The 19,239-nt window shown below is 39.5% G+C and overlaps 1 protein-coding gene and 3 long non-coding RNA genes across 6 annotated transcripts; 1 reads left to right on the top strand and 3 right to left on the bottom strand.

Annotated features, from left to right (window-relative positions):
* Positions 1 to 447: 447 nt before the first annotated feature.
* Positions 448 to 3,625, bottom strand: LOC127597332 (leptin-like). Of its 3 annotated transcripts, XM_052060332.1 has the most exons (4): positions 3,498 to 3,514; positions 2,570 to 2,603; positions 2,333 to 2,524; positions 448 to 1,820 (listed from the first exon to the last, which is right to left on the bottom strand). In XM_052060332.1, the coding sequence occupies exons 3-4, from the start codon at positions 2,480 to 2,482 to the stop codon at positions 1,482 to 1,484; spliced, it is 489 nt and encodes a 162-aa protein (XP_051916292.1). In that variant the 5' UTR covers positions 2,483 to 2,524; positions 2,570 to 2,603; positions 3,498 to 3,514; the 3' UTR covers positions 448 to 1,481. The 3 variants fall into 3 exon arrangements, with proteins under 3 accessions (XP_051916292.1, XP_051916293.1, XP_051916291.1); XM_052060333.1 differs by lacking the exon at positions 2,570 to 2,603 and having other exon boundaries at positions 2,333 to 2,497; positions 3,498 to 3,625; XM_052060331.1 differs by lacking the exon at positions 3,498 to 3,514 and having other exon boundaries at positions 2,333 to 2,850.
* LOC127597348 (uncharacterized) lies at positions 1,742 to 2,434 on the top strand. Its single transcript, XR_007961634.1, has 2 exons — positions 1,742 to 1,846; positions 2,262 to 2,434. It is a non-coding gene; the product is annotated as an uncharacterized LOC127597348 (long non-coding RNA).
* Positions 3,626 to 5,767: 2,142 nt separating the features above from the next.
* On the bottom strand, positions 5,768 to 18,005 carry LOC127597344 (uncharacterized). Its single transcript, XR_007961631.1, has 3 exons — positions 17,896 to 18,005; positions 17,740 to 17,795; positions 5,768 to 5,906 (listed from the first exon to the last, which is right to left on the bottom strand). It is a non-coding gene; the product is annotated as an uncharacterized LOC127597344 (long non-coding RNA).
* LOC127597343 (uncharacterized) lies at positions 16,218 to 16,802 on the bottom strand. The gene is made up of 2 exons (XR_007961630.1): positions 16,448 to 16,802; positions 16,218 to 16,413 (listed from the first exon to the last, which is right to left on the bottom strand). It is a non-coding gene; the product is annotated as an uncharacterized LOC127597343 (long non-coding RNA).
* Positions 18,006 to 19,239: the final 1,234 nt, after the last annotated feature.

Raw genomic sequence — 19,239 nt, 5'->3', positions numbered from 1 at the left:
AATTGTGGCGGCACGGTGATCGACTAGTCTGCCTCACAGTGCAGAGGTGCTGCAGGGTTCAATTCCGGCGCCGGCCTTCCCGTGTCGTATTTGCATGTTCTCCCTGTGCCTACGTTGGTTTTCTCCGGGTAAGATGTGTTAAAGGCCTTGAATTACATTCACTTTTTATGGCAGACGCACACGCTCACCCAGAAAATTATCGACACAGTTCACCAGACACAGAATGAAGCTCCTCGCAATGCCATCTCTGTCCCCAGACCTCAACCGCAGGACCCAGGTTGCTTTATGTTGTCAGATTTTTAGCGGGTAGTCATTGAAAAAGTTGTGCAGTGCTCATCAACGAAAATGCCCTTTGAACTATTGAAGACCTCCCCCCCCACACACACACCAAAAAGTTAGAACAAGACAAGTGCTCCAGAAAACAGAAAGATGGCTGGATCAAGAGAGTTAACTAAATTGAAACAAAAGTCAATTTATTATCCATTTTTCCTTAAATAGTTTTTCAAAAAGCAAATACAGTACAAAAATATACAAAATGCTAATTTGAAGGCTATAAATACCAGTAACAAGCGCTGGTGGTGGGTGTTGACATAAATAAAAGCCCAGTACTTAAATAAGAATGAAGCCCCAGTGGTCGGCCTCACAGTTCTGAGGTTCTGGGTTTGAATCTGGGCTGCGCTCGGTTTTCTCCGGCTTCCACATTCCTCAAGCATGCACGTTAGCTTTATTGAAGACTCAATTGTCCTTTGGTGTGAATGAGAATGATGCCAAAATCCTCTTGTTGCTTTACTATTTTTTGTTTGTTTGTTTTTCTTCTGCATGTCAAAAATGTCACAAGGTGTCCAAAGGTTTGTACACATGTCACCCCCCGTTTGAGGTGTCATTCAGACCGATGCAAGGCCATATGCATTTGACAGATTCGGCCGTAGTTGCAGCCTTTGCTGTCCCAGACTGCAGATCAGCTGCAGCTTGAGACGCTTTATTGCCACTGCGTTGTACACTTTTCTGTTGTTGATAAATCTGTTGATAAAGCACATGGCAGAAGACCTGTCAGGACTAAAACCGATAAAAATGACTGAACTTCTAGAGCAGATGTTCACATCAAGCCAATGAAGGTTTTGCCTGGAGGGTTGCGGTGGAACTTCGCATCAACAAAAGCTCTATTTCGTGGCTGTTTGCGAGAGCGATAAAGTTTTACCTGTACCAGCTTCAGGTTGTTCCAAACTGCAAAGCCAAACTGTCAAATGCTGATGGCCTCATGTTTGTCCAAATGAAGCAAAATGAGGGACTTTTTGGACACCTTGCATAACTGCCTCGCATATGTTTACCTACACTGATGGTTTTGTTTTAGCGTGTTATGTTAATGAAAGGACAGGAAAGACTGAAAGGACATTGAATCCTTTTTGAGTGTTCAGAAAAAAATTGGACAGCACTGATTTTGAGTCCTCAGTGAATCTAACGTATGTTTTAGAGTTTGCGTCTCAGCATTTGTCCAGGTGCTCCATGTTCTGCAGCATCCGGGTGAGGATGTCCTTGACTCTGACCAGCGCCTCGATGCCGACGGTGAGGACGAAGCTTCGCTGACTTTGCAGCCGTTGCAGCGCGCCACCCGTGGCGGAGGTCCTGTTGGCCTTGGCCTCCCCGCAGCGGCCCTTCTTCCACTGACCGAGGTAACTCTTCAGCCACGAAATCTCGGCCTTCACCTGAGACACGTTCAGAGAGTCTGAGATGAGCTTGTCGTAGCCGTCCAGCAGTGTCACCACTGAAGAGAGCCCGTCCAGTCGGTCGGCCGGCGGCGTCAGCGTCATGCCGGGAGGAACCTGCCACGCCACAGACAACCAATAAAGTTTGTTCATTTCCACTCTTACAATCACCAATTTTCTAGAGGTGCGATGATTAATCGACACCTAAACGATTATCAAGTTAACCGATCACTATTTTTTGACATTAGCACAGCTTTTGAGTAGAAGATACAGATAAGGCGGTTATCTCATGTCAATTATTTGGCAGAGATGCTAGCACTTTGGAAGTCGGATAAGTTCAGACACCCACACTTTACACTTAGAATAATTATATGTATGTTATAAACAGTATTTATTGGTATGGTAAGTGTGTGTTGTGACCATGAGAAATGAAAAAAAGCCACTGATGTTCAACTCAAGTGATGCGTTGAAACATTGCTCACATCTGCAAATAAATGATTATTTTGCCATTCTTTCCACACAACCCTAACACAGCAAATGTTTGTCATTTTCTTTCAGGGTAAGTAGTGTTAGTCAATAGCCCGCTGCCCATTTGCAGAAAAGGTCTATCGGCCTTCTGTAGAAGTTACCTGGATTTTATTGAGTCTGGCAACCAACTGCTTGGACTTCGCCTCCACTATGGCTTTCATCCTGATGACCTCCACCGACATGGGGACCGCCGTGACCGCGCCCCAGACTTGGGATATGGACACCAGGATGGCTAAGGTGATGCAGTCCATTGTGTTTGTTTGTGGCTGTGGATCCCGGGAGAAATGCCAACAGTATTGTCATTCAAGTCTTTTGTGCACTTTCCCCATCAAGCAACATAACCGGTCACTTCCTTCCACTCATTGACGCAACCTGTTTGATTGTGCGGGCAAAAATATTTGAGATTCCTTCAAATAAAAGTTGGGTACAAAGATCAAACGCTTCCGCACATCCGCGCTAAACCTAATTTGGTCCGGCATCCAACTCATACTTGTCAATAGGAGTCTTCATTAGTTATGAACAGATGATGGAAAAGTCTCACGACCATTTCCAATAGTTTATTTATTAAAATACTTACAACTTGCAAAACAAATAATTACAATCCTAATTTCTTTTTCACCAATGTTTGTTTTTATAAATTAATATGACAAATAGGACGAGAAAAAAATAAGATCAGGCTTGTGATTTAACAGTACTAATAATCATTTTAACTCAATTGATTTTTATTTGCTTTGATTATTTCATCTTCAGTTGTATAATTTAAAAAGAAAAAGTTCCATTTAGTTTTATTTTTTATGATTTATTATTCTATATTACTATTTAATATAGTGTGGTAAAGAAGCAGCAAAAATAAAATCCTGTTAACATTATTATAATAATACATATATATTTTTAATAAGGAATCTGAAAAAAAAAAAATCTGAAATCCAGTATTGAGTCTCGGAAGACACTTAAAAAATAGAGCTTTACCTATATACAGTATGTAGAGAGAGAGATTTGATAAAAGAGAAAACATGGCAAAATAAGTTCATTTTACAAAATGACAAGAAAAATCTGCATTTTTCTAAGCAATATTTTCAACTTAATGAAGCCTATTAGCAATCAAAACACCTGATCGCAAGCCTTATTTTTCCGCCTATAATGTCGATACACCTACCATAAATACTCATGCCATACTGAAGTTGTTCATGCAAATATCAAGCTTTCAATAAAGCACAAAACAGAAGCCAAAGGTCAAGCACTGAGAGGAGTAAAAGTTCCGCTTACCTTTTGGTGGTGAGTGTGTCCACTGTTGGGCCACCATCTTATAGTGGTGGGATGTTGAGTCACCTCTTACTCATCGCTTTCCCCGACCCCCCATTCCCTTTCGTCCATCCCCTCACCTTCCTCTTCCCAGCCCATCGCGTTATAGCCTCGTTTACATGTGCAGTAGCCCTTGTTGTGTTTTTATCTTTTTCCACAACAATCAACCTGTTATTTTTCAGTCACCGGACAAAATGCATTCAAATTGTATCGTTTGCAAAAATACTGTGCACTGAAGTAGAAGCACATATCATTTAGTATATATTATATAAGCCTCCTGTTAGGTTTCTTTTGGTACACCAACAAATGACCCATCGGGAATTAAGAGTGGACTAAAGCAAATGTCATTTTTAGGTTCAATGCGGGAAGGAAAGAGGTTCATTTTCCAATTTGGCAGTTTGGGGCAAAGCAATTTTGAACTTTGCACTTTTAGGCACAAAACTGGGCCAAATCCCGTTTCAAAGGTGGCCACCACACTAGATCAAACCACACCATCCATGGCGGTTGAAAAAAGTAACAAGCCTGTTCTGACAAGAACTAGAAAGTACAGATAGCCATTTTCAAAAGTTGGGACCCAAAGTAAAAAGTTGCCACAAAAATACTCAGGTTAAGTACAGATGGCTATAAAATCGAATTAAGTACAGTAACAAATATATCTGAAGTAAAAATGTGGTGCTGTACTGTACGTGTTCCCAATCATGTCTTGACCTCCACCCGCCATTGCTCATTCTAAATATTGCCCAATAGCAGCCAGCAGGGCAGCTGTGTTTGTTTAGCACGGAGCACAGCCTCAACTGTTGTGGACCATTCAAAGCATACAAATGTGACAACAATATAATTGCAACACAAATATATTTCATATATATTTTTGTCCATTCTTTTAATTTCAATTTTTCACATAAAAACTATTTTAAAACAACATGGTGTACCAAAAATACAGGCAAATCTCCGTTCAGAGGTCGATTTATGACAAATTAAAATGAAAAAGGAATATGTACAAAAGAAAACATTCATAATCTAGAACCAGAAAAAGCAGTGAATATTAATCCAAATATTTATTTTCCTATGATAATTGTATTGCCATGTTCACACACATTTTCTTCACTTTGCAGGACTAAATCTCAGGCTTAAATTGCACAGGTGATTCAATTAAAAAAATTATTAAAAAGTAATATAAATAAAAAGAAAGATACAAAAATAATTTTACAACATTTGGGAAAATGCAGGGATTTTGACATCTATACATGTATATTTTTCCACAGATAATAATATCAAATTAAAGTATAAAGTCGTAAGAAGGCATTTTTTTTGTACACATGCATTTTTATATTGTTAACTTATTTATGTTATTTGAGGTTCATCAGAGTTCAGGCATTGATCAGAGAGGGAGAATTAATTGGGATACATTTTATAAGAATTTTAAATATTTTTATAATGTTCCACAAATGATGATACCGAAACAAATTATAGTGTCATATTAATGTTAGATAAGTTAGTTAGTTAGATAACCTGTATTTGTCCCACACTGGGAATTTGCAGTCTACAGCAGCAAAATTGGGGAAGAAAAAAAAAAGTAAGGTGAGGCCTTTCTATTTTGGTCGTCAGGCCACCGCTGGATAAGGAAGGACAAGAGATATAATATGAATCAATTAATTAATGATTAAGTAGTACATACACATTTTTAAACTACAATTGGACTGATATACATTTTTACTGAAATACATTTTAATACATCTAATGTGTGTGTGTGTGTGTGTTTGTGTGTGCGTGCGTGCGTGTGTGTGTGTGTGTGTGTGTGTGTGTGTGTGAGTGTGTGTCACACAAAATACAATGTAGCACTTTATCACAAAAGTGAACACACACCTGCCATTTTGGTAACACTGTACTCTTTTCACAGGACAACAAAAATGACTCTCTGCAACAATGTCTGTCAGTGTATATCCTGCATGACAGTAACATTGAAATTAAACCACTGATAACAAAAGTGAGTGCACCCCGAAGTGAAAATGGTAAATGGGCTGTCATTTATATCGCGCTTTTCTACCTTTGACAATCAAAGCGCTTTTCACTGTTTCCTCACGTAGCTACTGATGACGCAGCATCAGGAGCAACTGGGGTTCAGTATCTTGCTCAAAGACACTTCAACAAGGTCACAATGGCAGGTGGTTGAACCCCCAGGTTTGGTCCTTAAATATTTTCCAGAATGCCATGTGCTTGCTTGTTTGTTTTGTGTTTGGCCCAATTGAAGCTCTCACGTCATCACATGCAGTTAGAGCATTTCAGCAGCAGCTCACAGACGCGTTTTTTTTGGATAGCTCATCTTTTCTTCCAGAATGGCTATTCTTGGATGAGTGTCTGTGTTGTGACATAAACCTGTCAGTGGAGAGAAACAAAAAACAAAAAAAACAAGCCAAGAGTGAACCATGTGCCTTCGATTAAGTATTCAGGGAAATTATTATTTTTTTAATAATAACATGCCTTTTACAGTTGTTTGTTTTAGGTTTCCCTCATGGTAATTTACTGTAAAGCGGGCATACCTCACACACTCGGGGATAATAAACAGGTCTCGTAAAAATCGCATGTCCACTTTAATAACGCGCTCAACTCAAGCAGAAATGTGACGTTATCAGGGAAACTGACGAGAAAAGGCACTTTTAAAGGACGCACTTCTGGGAATGAGAGTCAAGCGGTGGTAGAGTTTAAGTCCACTTTAATCTTCGCCGGGAATCGTCTATTATTCATGAAAGCAAAAACATGGAGGAATGACCAAGACACTCATGTTCAACAGGGAAGAAGACGAAGAACAAACAAAAAAAAGTTTTACTTTTCTATGTGCCAGCAGCAAACTGGGTTATAAATGCGGACATCTGGGATTAATAACAGCTGCCGGTCACTAAAAAGTTTCTTAACAAGGATTTTTTTTTTTGCCTGCCTGCATACATCATCATCACTAACAGGAACAACTTCAAGGTAAAAGCAAGTTAAATACATTTACATATTTTCAACCCCTTCAGATCAAAGTCATCACAAGTCTGATTGTCAGATGTTGTAAAGATTATCCTGAGTGATTATCCTGTAGTTTGTGATGTGTGTGAAGAGTACTTTTTTTTTCCCACCGTGATGTTCTCAGAAAGCTGTCGGCTGACAATCGTAAATGTTAAAACTATTCAAAAGTTCCGATTGTAAATCCTTAGGTGGGAACACATCCTTACAATCGGGTGAAAAATTAGGCTCTTATCAATTACCAGTTGAGGATTTGTTGTGCTTTGGTGAAGGTCTACTCTTTAAATGAGTGTTGGTCCAATTAATTTAAAATGATTACTGTGGTGGTCAATTGAAAAATCCTTGATTTAAAGTATTTGTTTGCAGATTTTTAAAATGTGATTATGAATTGCTTTAAAATAAAAGAAGAATAAAGTTGATCACCACTACCTGTAGTCTAACATTTAGTTTGATTGTACTCTCTTTCTATGCAGGTACTAATGGTTGTCTGTCCAATTAAAAAAAGAGGTTTTAGGATGATGTGGAATTAATTGAGATTACTTTTTTTTTTGCCAATGCATACTTTTAAAGCGCAATTAGTAATTTGTTTAAAACCCTAAAATGTTCGTCTTATGCCTTGCAGTATGTTTACAAGCCATCAAGGGAGATCAATGAATAGGAAGTCACCTCCTGAGGTAGACAGGACAGGACAGGACACCACTCATTAATTATTCATGAGTCACATGACTTGTTTGATTTCGTGAGTCACATCTTTACAAGAAATGTCTGCAACCATGAATAAGGTGTACAATGTTCAATTTTAGAGCTTCAGCTACCGATTTCTCTATCGATTTACGTGTTGATGTTCTGTATTTAATTGATGAATCATATTAAAAATACATTTATTAAATTTCTATCCTTTTACTGTTCAAAAACAGGTCATTCTCATTGATGGTGCAAAAATTATGATTCTGTTACTATTTTGGTCTGAAAGTTCAGAAATTAGGGATAATATTAGGTCAGGATAATCACCAGCCATGTTTGGTGCCTTGTATTCCATTTAGAATGAAACCAAATGGAATGAAAATACCATAATGGCCCGAATATAAGACGGCCCTGATTATAAGACGACCCCCTCTTTTTGAAGACTCAGGTTTGAAAAAAGACTTTGAACACCAAATTAATTTTTATACAGAAAATAATTACAGTACATCTGAAACAAATGATCATAACAATATATTTGAGAGAAAAAGCATGTTATTTTGCCTCAATCAAATCTTAATATCTGAACATTTAAATATGTAAACTAAAGTGCAATCACATTCATAATTGAATGGCTTCTGCTTTTTGAAATGTAAATCATAACTTCTCCTCAGCTATTGTTGCTGCGTTTCTCCATTTTCTCTTCTATTATTTTCTTCTCTTTTCTTTCTTACCACTATTTTTTATTTTTCTTCTTCATGCTACTGCTATTTTTTATTCTTTGTGACGGGTTCAGTTTGGCCTGGGGAGTCAAGTTCAGCAGCTGAGTTGAGCATTTGCTTCAATGATATCTGGCACTATCTAGCGTCGTGAATGGGTATAATGTCTAGACCCTGAATATAAGACGACCCCCACTTTTCCAGTCTTATTTCAATGCAAAAAACTAATACTCCATATCATACGTCACAGGGAAAATCAGAACGGAATTTCATTTGTACTTAAAAGTAGCGGCATATTCCTGTTACCCATCCCCCAGAGTAGGAATATAAAATGAGTAACTTAGTTATTCATTTCATTAAATCTAAGTATAATGACAAGTCGCATGGGGAGAAGAAGAACACTGCTTCAGGTATCATTTAGGAATACATTAAAGTTACTATTTGACCATTTTTCAACTGTGGTTCAGAGGTGATCCTCACATAAAATCGAACATGACACAAGAAGAATGCATTCTTTTAACATCTTGAATTAGCAAAAAATATACAGTATATTTTTATTTTTCACAAATGAAGGGTGCGGTGAATGTGTATATTAACTGGTTGAGTTCGGTACCTCTAAAAAGGTTAAGAACCACTGTATTAGAGTATGAATTGGTCGCGAATAGTTGGCCACTTGGGGTGATCTAGGGTGATCGATCAGCCATAATAGGCCTTATTTGGCGATTACGATCACGCCCTTTCCACAAAAATTGGCCGATCACAATCGATTGCTGATCTATCAGAGCACCTCTAAAAATATTTTTTAATTTTTTTCAGATATTGGGCATAGAATAGGTCCCAAGACGCCCGGAATGAGGAAAATGATTTTAAGGCGGAATAGATATAGTTGGCCAAGAACCGTGGAAGGAGATGGCAAATCCTTATATCTCCACAACCATGATTTTGCAGGAAACAATGTTTTTTTTTCCCAATTATTAACCTTATTAAAGAGAACACATTGTTTCCCCATTTTATAATGGTAAATAGTTTGTAAAAATAACACCCCCCATGTTGTGGGCGGAACAACAGTATCGATTTGTGGAAACAACATATTAAATTGACCATATATGGACATCGGAGGTGTCCACCTGGCAGCAACGATTTGTAAAATACCTAATTTGGGAATTTCACTCTGAAGAGTGTGGAAAATAGTTCGCAACATGTCCAACAGATCAAAAAATGTTGGAAGGAGGTGATAAATATTGCAAGTTTGTGTCCTGAATTCGAAGTTGAAATGAATCAAGTCATGCGGAAGGAGGAGGTACATTTTTGAATTTCTTTCTAATAAGATGGAATTTTGGGGAAGTGTAAAATAGTTTTCATAACGTCCTTAATGAGCTCAACAGGAAATTGTGAAATGCTGACTATTTGGGGAATGTGGAAAGCAATCCTGAACCGGTCTTTACTTTTATGACTCCTTTGCAGTCCGAATGGCTTGAGAAATGTGGAAGGGAAAACACAATTTAACAAAACAAAAACAACAGCAAATAAAACTCCATGAAACTCCATGAATCACAATAATCAATCATGAATGATACATGAATGCTATATTGTCATTTCAGGGTAGTGTGCCCTGTGGCCAGAGCAAGAGTTGTTCACGCAGGGAAAACGGGGGGTGGAGGGGCTTGCAGTCGGCATCACGTTACTTTTCCAGATGCCGGCCAAAGAAAGCAGGAATTCCGCTCAGCAGAACCTGCCCGGGTGAGTCACGGGAATGACGGGAATTCTGATTCTGCGTGTTATTGAACTTACACCCCACCCTTCCCCCTCCCGCTCCACTGCCACCCCAGAGACTTGAATGATGTCTTCATGCCGTAAAGTGTGGTTGGAAAAGACCCGAGTCAGCTTATGGTGACGTTCATGGCAATGAGATGCTGCTGAGTGAACGGGCATCTGCACAAGCACACACGTGGTAAAAGTGTTACGGTGGAGACTCTGCGGCCCCGATGTTAAGTACACTCAAACGAGAGCTGATCATCAGCCCAATTGTTATTCATTCATTCATTCATCTTCCAAGCCGCTTGATCCTCACTAGGGTCGCGGGGGGTGCCGGAGCCTATCCCAGCTGTCTTCGGGCAGTAGCCCAATTGTTACAGACGTTTTATTTTGTTGTAGTGCATGTCGATTGAAATGGGTCATGCCGGAGAGCTGTTTAGTCACCTTATTTTGTGGAGAAAAAACATACTAGACTAAAAATAAATACTTGCAATTGCAATAATTTTTACTTAAACATATTTGTTTTATATAGACATATTTTAATTCCTAATAGTTTACTCATAGTTTTTTTTTTTGTTTTTTACTCCCCCTCTCTCGGATACTTGATATTTTAACTTTTGACCACAGTCTTTGGGTGTTTTAAACAGCCCATAAAATAACCAATAACCTGAAAGTATTGTTTTTCACCATGTTGAATCATCAAATTTTATTATTGTGCTTGTAATTGACACAAAAGCCAAGTGACAGATGTTACTAATATTTAGCTTTCCTTGATTCTTGAACAAAAGGGTCGACATTTTCTAATCAGTATTTATTATTCTGTTGTTCAAATTCTCTCCACCACGGACCGCGATTCATTTTTGAATTACAATTACCGGTATTTAAGTTTTATTTTATAGCATTTGGGGGGGGGAACGGTCGTGCTATGTATGTATGTTTAATATGATGACCACTATCACTTAGTTACTGTTAATACAGTATTTATTTTATAAAAAACATTTGTCAAACAAAACGTAGAACATGAACACAAATATGAAGAATCATTAATACTAATGCTTTTTGAATACGATTTTAGGTTTACAATCAACATGATTAAAAATGAAAATGAAAAAAATGTATAGAACTTCCTGCTTTGGTTGCTTTCAGGGTTGAATTCATACACACGTTGGAATGTTTGTATGTACACTGTATGTGTCAAGTAGATATAATAGTAATAAGTTATGATGCAACACACACTGTTGCTGTCAGGAAGTTTTGAATCAGTGAGAAAATATTTTCTGCATTTCTGAAAAAGACACTATCGCGCCCTCTTGTGGATAGATCAATTATCACACGAAATTTCATGTTATTGTATTGTAAACCCTTGTAACATTTCCCACATTGTACAACATTTTACACTGTGCTTGAATGTCGAAAATACAAACATTGTGCAGCAGACGAGATGTGTGTGTGTCTGTAGCGCCTGGAAGGACGTACGTATCCTCTGCAGATGCTTTTTGGGGTAAGGGCTTCCTGGTGACTTCCATTCGACAGCAAGCCCAGACCGCAAAAAGACCCGAAAAGAATCTGATATGTGTCACATCACACTTGCTGCATCATCTGAAACACACGTGCATACAACCATCATATCCAAGAGCAGGAAAGTATTACATCTTGGCAGAGCAGAACACATAAAATAGTGATCACATAAAAAAGTCTACATCAGGGATCACCAGCGTGGAGCCCGTGAGGACTACACTAATAGTGCTACGAGTGTGATTTGCTCGTAGAAATTATGATTTAAAAATGCAAACGCTGGCAGTATTATGAGACATCTTTAAGATGATCAGAGCCTGAAAATGTTATTTACATTCATTAAGTATGAAAAACAACACATTCTAATATTATTAAATGTAATTCGTACAGATGTTATTTCAGACGTGTATCAATTTGGTAGCCCTTCACACAATCAGTACACATGAAGTAGCTCTCACGCTCCAAAAGGTTGGTGACCCCTGGTCTCCATACCTCTTTTCAAATGCCAGAATTTTGTGATGTCAAAAATAAGACCAAGATAAATCTTTTTTTCACGATGAATGTACCTGGACAGAAAGTAAATCTTTTCCGGGGCGAAAATAAATGTAAGCAATTAAGATAATGTGGTTGCACAAGTGTGCACTGCCTCTTTTAGCTGAGTATTTCCCTGTGTCTATAATCAACCAATCACATTAAAATCGCTGCCATCAGGATGTAACTTCATTTGTGGTCATTTTTGTGGTCACTTGAAAAGTGATTATTTTAGAAATACAAGGATTTTGACCTAATGGCAGTGAACCACAAGTTAAATAGGAGTTGGCACATGGCTGCCACAATTTAAAGTGCATCTGATTAACCTCTAATAAAGTTCAGACGTTCTAATAGGCTTTTCTTGCCTTTTTATCTGTTAAACATAATCCTGAAGGTTTTACGTGAACACTGACTGCTATTTGGTACTGTTCCCATAATTGCCTCCACCTTGACAAGAGCCCAAGTTCCTGCCAAGGAAATACAAAAGCAAAACATGATCCCACCATTGTGATTCACTTTAGGAATGAGGGTCTTTTGAAGTTGAGCAGTAGTGTGTTTGCACTAAACAGAAGTTTAGGAATTACGGGGAAAAAAAAATTATTTTGTTTTCATCTGTCCATAACAAAATTCCTCAAACATATTTGCGAAAATCTGTTATGGTCCAATAAACGCAAAGCTGAATTTTTGGTAATTTATAATGGTCCCAATCCCACAAAATCCTGGTCTTGGAACAGGTGCGGCGACTTTTTATATGAACTGCAGATCTAACTATGATTTCTTAAACTATGATTTCTTTCTGTATTATAATGCCCCCAAGTGGCCAACGTGTGGACACCAGAAGGGGGGCCTCAGTCACAATGAATTGTGAAGATAAATTAAAAAAAAACCAAAAACAAAAAAAACCCTTTTTCAAATAGTTTTTATTTTGTATTTATTTTTCACATTGATAAAGAAGGTCCATTGCGTGACTATTAATATTAATGCAAACTTCCATAAAACATGTATGTTTCACCTTTACACTGTTTGAATCAAATTTCACCCATTTTGACATATGACAGCAATAATGATATCCCAAATGTCATTCTTTAACCCTGATATTTTAAGACTTAGACTATATGACCGAAAATATACAGTATGAACATGAAAATATTGGGGAAAAAAATCAAGGCAAATGTTGGAAATCCGTGAAATTTCACATGCCATAAATGTGTTTATTTTTATGGGACATTGGTAACAGTGTTCAAAAGGAGCGCTTGAAACGGTCCCAAAGAATTGTCTTTGTTTCCGCTCCTTTTGCCTCTAACCCTGCAAAAACGTGCACTTATTGGCCTTTGAAGCATCATGGGAGGAATCTTGGAAAATCAAAACAGCTTAAGATGAACAATCAAAATTAAAGATAATATTCCTGCTACGAGATGTTTTTATACTGCAAATGTCCTCACATCTATCTATTTATCTCTCTCTCTCTCTCTCTCTCTCTCTCTCTCTCTCTCTCTCTCTCTCTCTCTCTCTCTCTCTCTCTCTTTATATAAAAAAAAAAATCCTCATCTCACCCCTCGGGTGGTGTCCGTCCCTCATTCAGCTCGGGTCCTCTACCAGAGGCCAGGAAGCTTGAGGGTTCTGCACAGTATCCTTGCTGTTCCCAGCACTGCACATTTCTGGACTGAGATGTCCGATGTTGTTCCCGGGATCTGTTGCAACCACTCATCTAGTTTGGGGGTCACTGCCCCGAGTGCTCCGACCACCACAGGCACGACTGTCACCTTTACCTTCCAGGCTCTCTCCAGTTCCTATCTGAGCCCTTGGTATTTCTCGAGTTTCTCATGTTCCTTCTTCCTGATGTTTTCATCACTTGGGACCGCTACATCCACTATATATATATACAAAGTGCCCTCCATAATTATTGGCACCCCTGGTTGAGATGTGTTTTTTAGCTTCCAATTATTTTATTTTTTTTCTAAATAATATGGGACCTTAATGGAAAAAAAGAGAAAAATCCAACCTTCAATACAAGTGCATTTATTCAGTGGGGAAAAAATCCCACATAAAGAAATAATTATTTGACATCAAATCACCTGTTCCACAATTATTGGCACCCTTAACAATTCCCAGGAAATAAATATAATTGAAGCATTTCTGTCATTTCTACAGTAGTTTACAAAGTTTACCAGAGTATGTAGGAACATTTAATTAGTAATTCATCACTTCCTGTCTCCCTGGGGTATAAATATGACGTGACACCGAGGCCATTTCTCTTATCCACTCTTAAACATGGGAAAGACAAAGGAACACAGCATACAAGTGAGGCAGATGTGCGTCGACCTTCACAGGTCAGGCAGAGGCTACAAGAAGATTGCCACTCAACTGCAGCTGCCCATATCCACTGTGAGAGGAATAATTAAGAAGTTCAAAACAACTGGAACAGTGGTAAACAAGCCTGGACGAGGAGCCAAGTTTATTTTGCCACCACGCACAGTGAGGAGGATGGTAAGAGAAATCAAAAGATCTCCAAAGCTCACTGTTACAGAATTACAACAAATGGTAGCATCCTGGGGTCACAAAGTCTCCAAATCAACCATCAGGCGCTGTCTACACGCCAACAAGCTGTTTGGGAGGCATGCACGGAGAAAACCTTTCCTCACTCACAATCATAAACGCAAGCGTCTGGAGTTCGCCAAGCGGTATTGGGGCTTCAACTGGGACCGTGTGCTTTGGTCAGATGAGACCAAGATTGAGCTTTTTGGCAACAAACACTCTAAGTGGGTCTGGCGTACCACGAAAGATGCGCATGCTGAAAAGCACCTCATACCCACTGTGAAGTATGGGGGTGGGTCAGTGATGCTGTGGGGCTGTTTCGCTTCCAAAGGCCCTGGGAACCTTGTTAGGGTGCATGGCATCATGAATGCTTTGAAATACCAGGACATTTTAAATCAAAATCTGTTGCCCTCTGCCCGAAAGCTGAAGCTGGGTCGTCACTGGGTCTTTCAGCAAGACAATGACCCTAAACATATGGCCAAATCTACACAGAAATGGTTCACCAGACACAAAATCAAGCTCCTCCCATGGCCATCTCAGTCCCCTGACCTCAACCCCATTGAGAACCTGTGGGGTGAGCTGAAGAGGAGAGTACAGAGGAGAGGACCCAGGTCTCTGGATGATTTAGAGAGATTCTGCAAAGAGGAATGGCTGAAGATCCCTCTTTCTGTCTTTTCCCATCTTGTGAAACATTATAGGAGAAGATTAGGTGCTGTTTTGTTGGCAAAAGGGGGTTGTACAAAATATTAACACCAGGGGTGCTAATAATTGTGACACACATTATTTGATGTCAAATAATTATTTCTTTATGTGGGATTTTTTCCCCACTGAATAAATGCACTTGTATTGAAGGTTGGATTTTTCTCTTTTTTTCCATTAAGGTCCCATATTATTTAGAAAAAAAATAAAATAATTGGAAGCTAAAAAACACATCTCAACCAGGGGTGCCAATACTTATGGAGGGCACTATATATATATATATATACATGTAATACAAAAGATAATTGAATTAATGTTTGTTATATATAAATAAGCCATTGCCAAACTGCGAGCACGCAGGGGTCCCATGTTATTTTATTGTCTGTCTACATATGTTGCTGCACCATTAATAGTGAAATATCCATTGTTTCAAGTGAAATTACACTGCAGTGTTGACAACCATTTTGTTAGCCCAAATATTGACTTTTTGCAATTTTATTAGCAGTTACCTACAGTGAGACAAAGTTATTTGGTTTTGTTTCAATGAATAATGTGGAAAACAGTTTGCATGCCCAATCTAGCACTGCTAACTCAAATATCCACTTACAAATTAAGACAAAATATCAGCGCAGTGAAAAAATGTGATCCGTCATAAGTTGAAGTAGTATGGTATGCATGAATTGGACTCTGACTCTTTGGAGATTGCCGCATGTATGACCCTTCATGTTTCTGCCGGCACTTGCGGAAATGTGGTGGAACACAGAGAGTTCTCGAGACAGCTTCAAGCTCGCAAGTACAGTCGTACAATTTCCAGATTCCCATGAGCATTGTGATATTTTGATACCCCGTGAACTAGTTGGGTACTAAAATCCGTTTTAGTTAACACAAGTCAAATTTGACCCTGGAGAGCCTCAGTAAGAGCAAAGTAAGGAGCACCTGTGCAAAAGAATGATAGATTTTCATTTGTATTTATTTTCAGTTGCTTTGTGATCATGACCAACAATTGGTTCGATTTCAAAGAGAAAGAAAGACGTTTAGGGAATTTTCGTTGCTGTCAAATGATATAATGGCACACGCATGACTCGGACAGTACATAAGGGACAAAATATCGAATATTGAAAACTGACGAGGTTTGAAAAAATAAATCTTTTTTTCAGGGCAGGGGGTTCCAAACAGCAAAATAGTCAATTTTCCCTGTTTTGAATTTCACTTGTAAATTGAAAATAAAGAAGGGATGACAAGTGTATGATCCTCTGAAACAGAAGATTTTAATCATATCATGATTCACCTCACATTTTTTATGAATAAAATCCGGCTTTGTTTTTTAATTTGATAGTTTTGTGTGTTAGAACCCTTATGATATGTTACACAACAATAGAGAAAATATTCAAACATAAAGCTCATTGACTCTGACAAGTAACAGGTGGTTGGACATATCTCTTCTGTACACACACACACACACACACACACACACACTCTCACACACACACACACACTTACACAGACACTTCCCATCATATTTCGACACGCACTGGTTACACAATTAGGGACACCTGCACGAATGCGATACAAAACAATCATTTTTAACACAATGTAACAGTATTGATTTACTGTAATATGCAATCGATGCACAAGAGTTTAAATGAATTCATTTTGTTGTAAAAGGTAGTTATGAAGATTGCACTTGTATGGGGCATTTATATACAGGTGTACCTACTGTCATGTACCATATGGCATTGCTTTTCCAAGTCCAACCACTTGGTGAAGATTAATCACATAAAATGTTAACTTGAAGTAAAACGCACACACACACACACACACTTACACTTGATTGCCCAATACACTCGAAAACTGCGATTGGCCAGCAACCGGTTCAAGGTGTCCCCCGCCTACTGCTCGAAGACAGCTGGGATAGGCTCCAGCATGCCCCGCGACCCTTGTGAGGATCAACAGGTCGGAAAATGAATGGATGGATGGATACACACGTAAAACACGAGCGATGCCACTTTGACTCGAGCGTCATGTGAGCTGTCCGTGGTCCTGAAAGCTCCCAGCCTCTCTACAGCAGCATCTTTCGGTACACGCCCTAACCTTAACCGTACACCCCCCACCCCCCACGTGCGTGTGTGTATGTGTGTGTTTTTATATATATATATATATATATATATATATATATATATATATATATATATATATATATATATATATATATAGATAGATAGATAGATAGATAGATAGATAGATAGATAGATAGATAGATAGATAGATAGATACACACACACACAGGCATACAGAAAGAAATGCAGATTAAAATATTTTGATATTAAAATACAATTAAATTACAAATAATTTGGAAACAAAATACAGAAAGAAGGAATTTAAATGTACTGAACTGAAATGCAATACAATTTTGATAAAATACATTTGGTCTGAATAAAAATAGAAATCAAATAGCAAATATAGTTTCTGAATTCGAGCAAGCAAACCGACCGGTAAGATTTCTCGCCACGCCACCTGAGTACGTGCATACCCTGTGACGCACGCACTCTCTTCAGCCATTCCATAATATTAATAATCACTATAATCATAACGACACAAGACACCACACGCGCGCATCTTAAAGTAGATACACCACAATTGCAACAATGCCCCATCTGGGTGCGAGTGTTCGTGTGTGTGCGTTTGTGTATGTGTCCGCGTGTGTGCCTGCGTGTGTACGTCCGTGTGTGTACATACGTTTGTGCGATGGATGCAGGGAGACGACTTACCTCTGCATGCTCGACCGAACGCTCCAAATTGGTCCGGATGGAATGAAAAAAAAGCCCTTGGGAAAGACAGAAAGAGAAAAGGGGAGAGCACTCACAAGATGAGATTCCTTCCACGCACTCGGCAGGCAAATAAATAAAGCATCCGTGGGTCCGTACCCCGAGCGCGTCCATACACACGCGTCTGCTTGTCGCTGATGCAACACGTTCGAGCCCTGCGTTCGTTTTCTCTCCTCTCCACTATGCGCCTCCATTTTACACCCCCCCCCCACCCCAACCACCCACCCACACACACACACACACACTCACACACACACACACTAGCCTTTCTGGGAGGAAATACTGCAAAAGCAGTGCCACCCCATGGCCCCCACACACAAACACACTTGCATATTACACCCCCCCCCCCCTCCAACACACACACAAATGGAAGCCGGTCAATTCCTCCAGTCTAGATTGACCTGCATTGACGTCATTGCGTCATGAGGTCTCCCCTGGAAACACGGGGACTCCCAAAAATAGCAACACATTAATTCAGCCTGCATGTGCTGGGGTTGGCTTGGTGGTGGGTAGAGTGGTTCTGTGAAGGGGGGCCTGTTGGTTACCAATCCAGAAGATTCTCCCGCCCCCCCCCCCCTTAACCCACCCACCACCAATTCCAAGCAATAATACAGTCTCTCGCTCTGCCAAGGACAGGCACATCACGACTTGGGGCTATTTTTAGGAAGAAAGGGAGGGAGGGAGGGATGGATGGATGGATGGATGGATGGATGGATGTCTGGAAAGAGTGAGGGGAGGGGTAAGAGATAGGGAGATGGGTGGGTGTGTTGAGAGACGCCCACACCTCTGCTCTACTTGCCACTAGCTGCATCCAAGAAACACAAACTGCACCTGGGGGTATAAAAATAGAAACATAACCTTCATTTAGCCACGTGGCACTTGCCTGACTCTGACTTGATGCGTGTGCTTGCCTGTGTGCATGTGTGTGATTGTGTGTCTGACTACGTGATTGTGCTTCTGTGTGTGTGTGTGTGTGTGTGTGTGTGTGTGTGTAGTCCCTAATGAAGAGACAACAGTAGAACAAACCCGACAAGGGCACCTATGGAGCTATTCATTCAAACATAATTTGATAAGTTGGATTTCATTTGTTTCGGTGGGTTGGTGCAAAACACGATGGAAGCTTTCATAATCAAGAAGGGACCACGTGGCTATGTGCAAGGAGACATTATGTATACATTGTATCGTTTTCAATTCATTGGGATCTTGTTCACGAGCGTGAGCAGGATAGAGCAGAAGATCAACAGGTGGATCGGTGCAGTGTCTGCAGTCATGCAGATTCTGTATCGGTCTGGCTTGGAGGAGCAGGACCTGAGTTGATACGTTCTTTCCCTGCATCTATGGTCACGAGCTGTGCCGGGACACGCTAGAGCAGGTGTCACCAACATTTTTGAGGGTGAGAGCAACTTCATGTGTACCGATTGTGTGAAGGGCTACCAAATTGAT

Source organism: Hippocampus zosterae, chromosome 3, assembly GCF_025434085.1.
Source record: "Hippocampus zosterae strain Florida chromosome 3, ASM2543408v3, whole genome shotgun sequence".
NCBI lineage: Eukaryota > Metazoa > Chordata > Actinopteri > Syngnathiformes > Syngnathidae > Hippocampus > Hippocampus zosterae.
Note: the sequence above shows the minus strand (reverse complement) of the source record. Positions and strands in the feature narration are given on the sequence as shown.

Coding starts and splice junctions, on each gene's coding strand:
- LOC127597332 (XM_052060333.1), bottom strand. CDS start 2,482: ATGGACTGCATCACCTTAGCCATCCTGGTGTCCATATCCCAAGTCTGG. Junction 1,821..2,332: donor CCAGACTCAATAAAATCCAG/GTAACTTCTACA, acceptor GTGGCGTGGCAG/GTTCCTCCCGGCATGACGCT.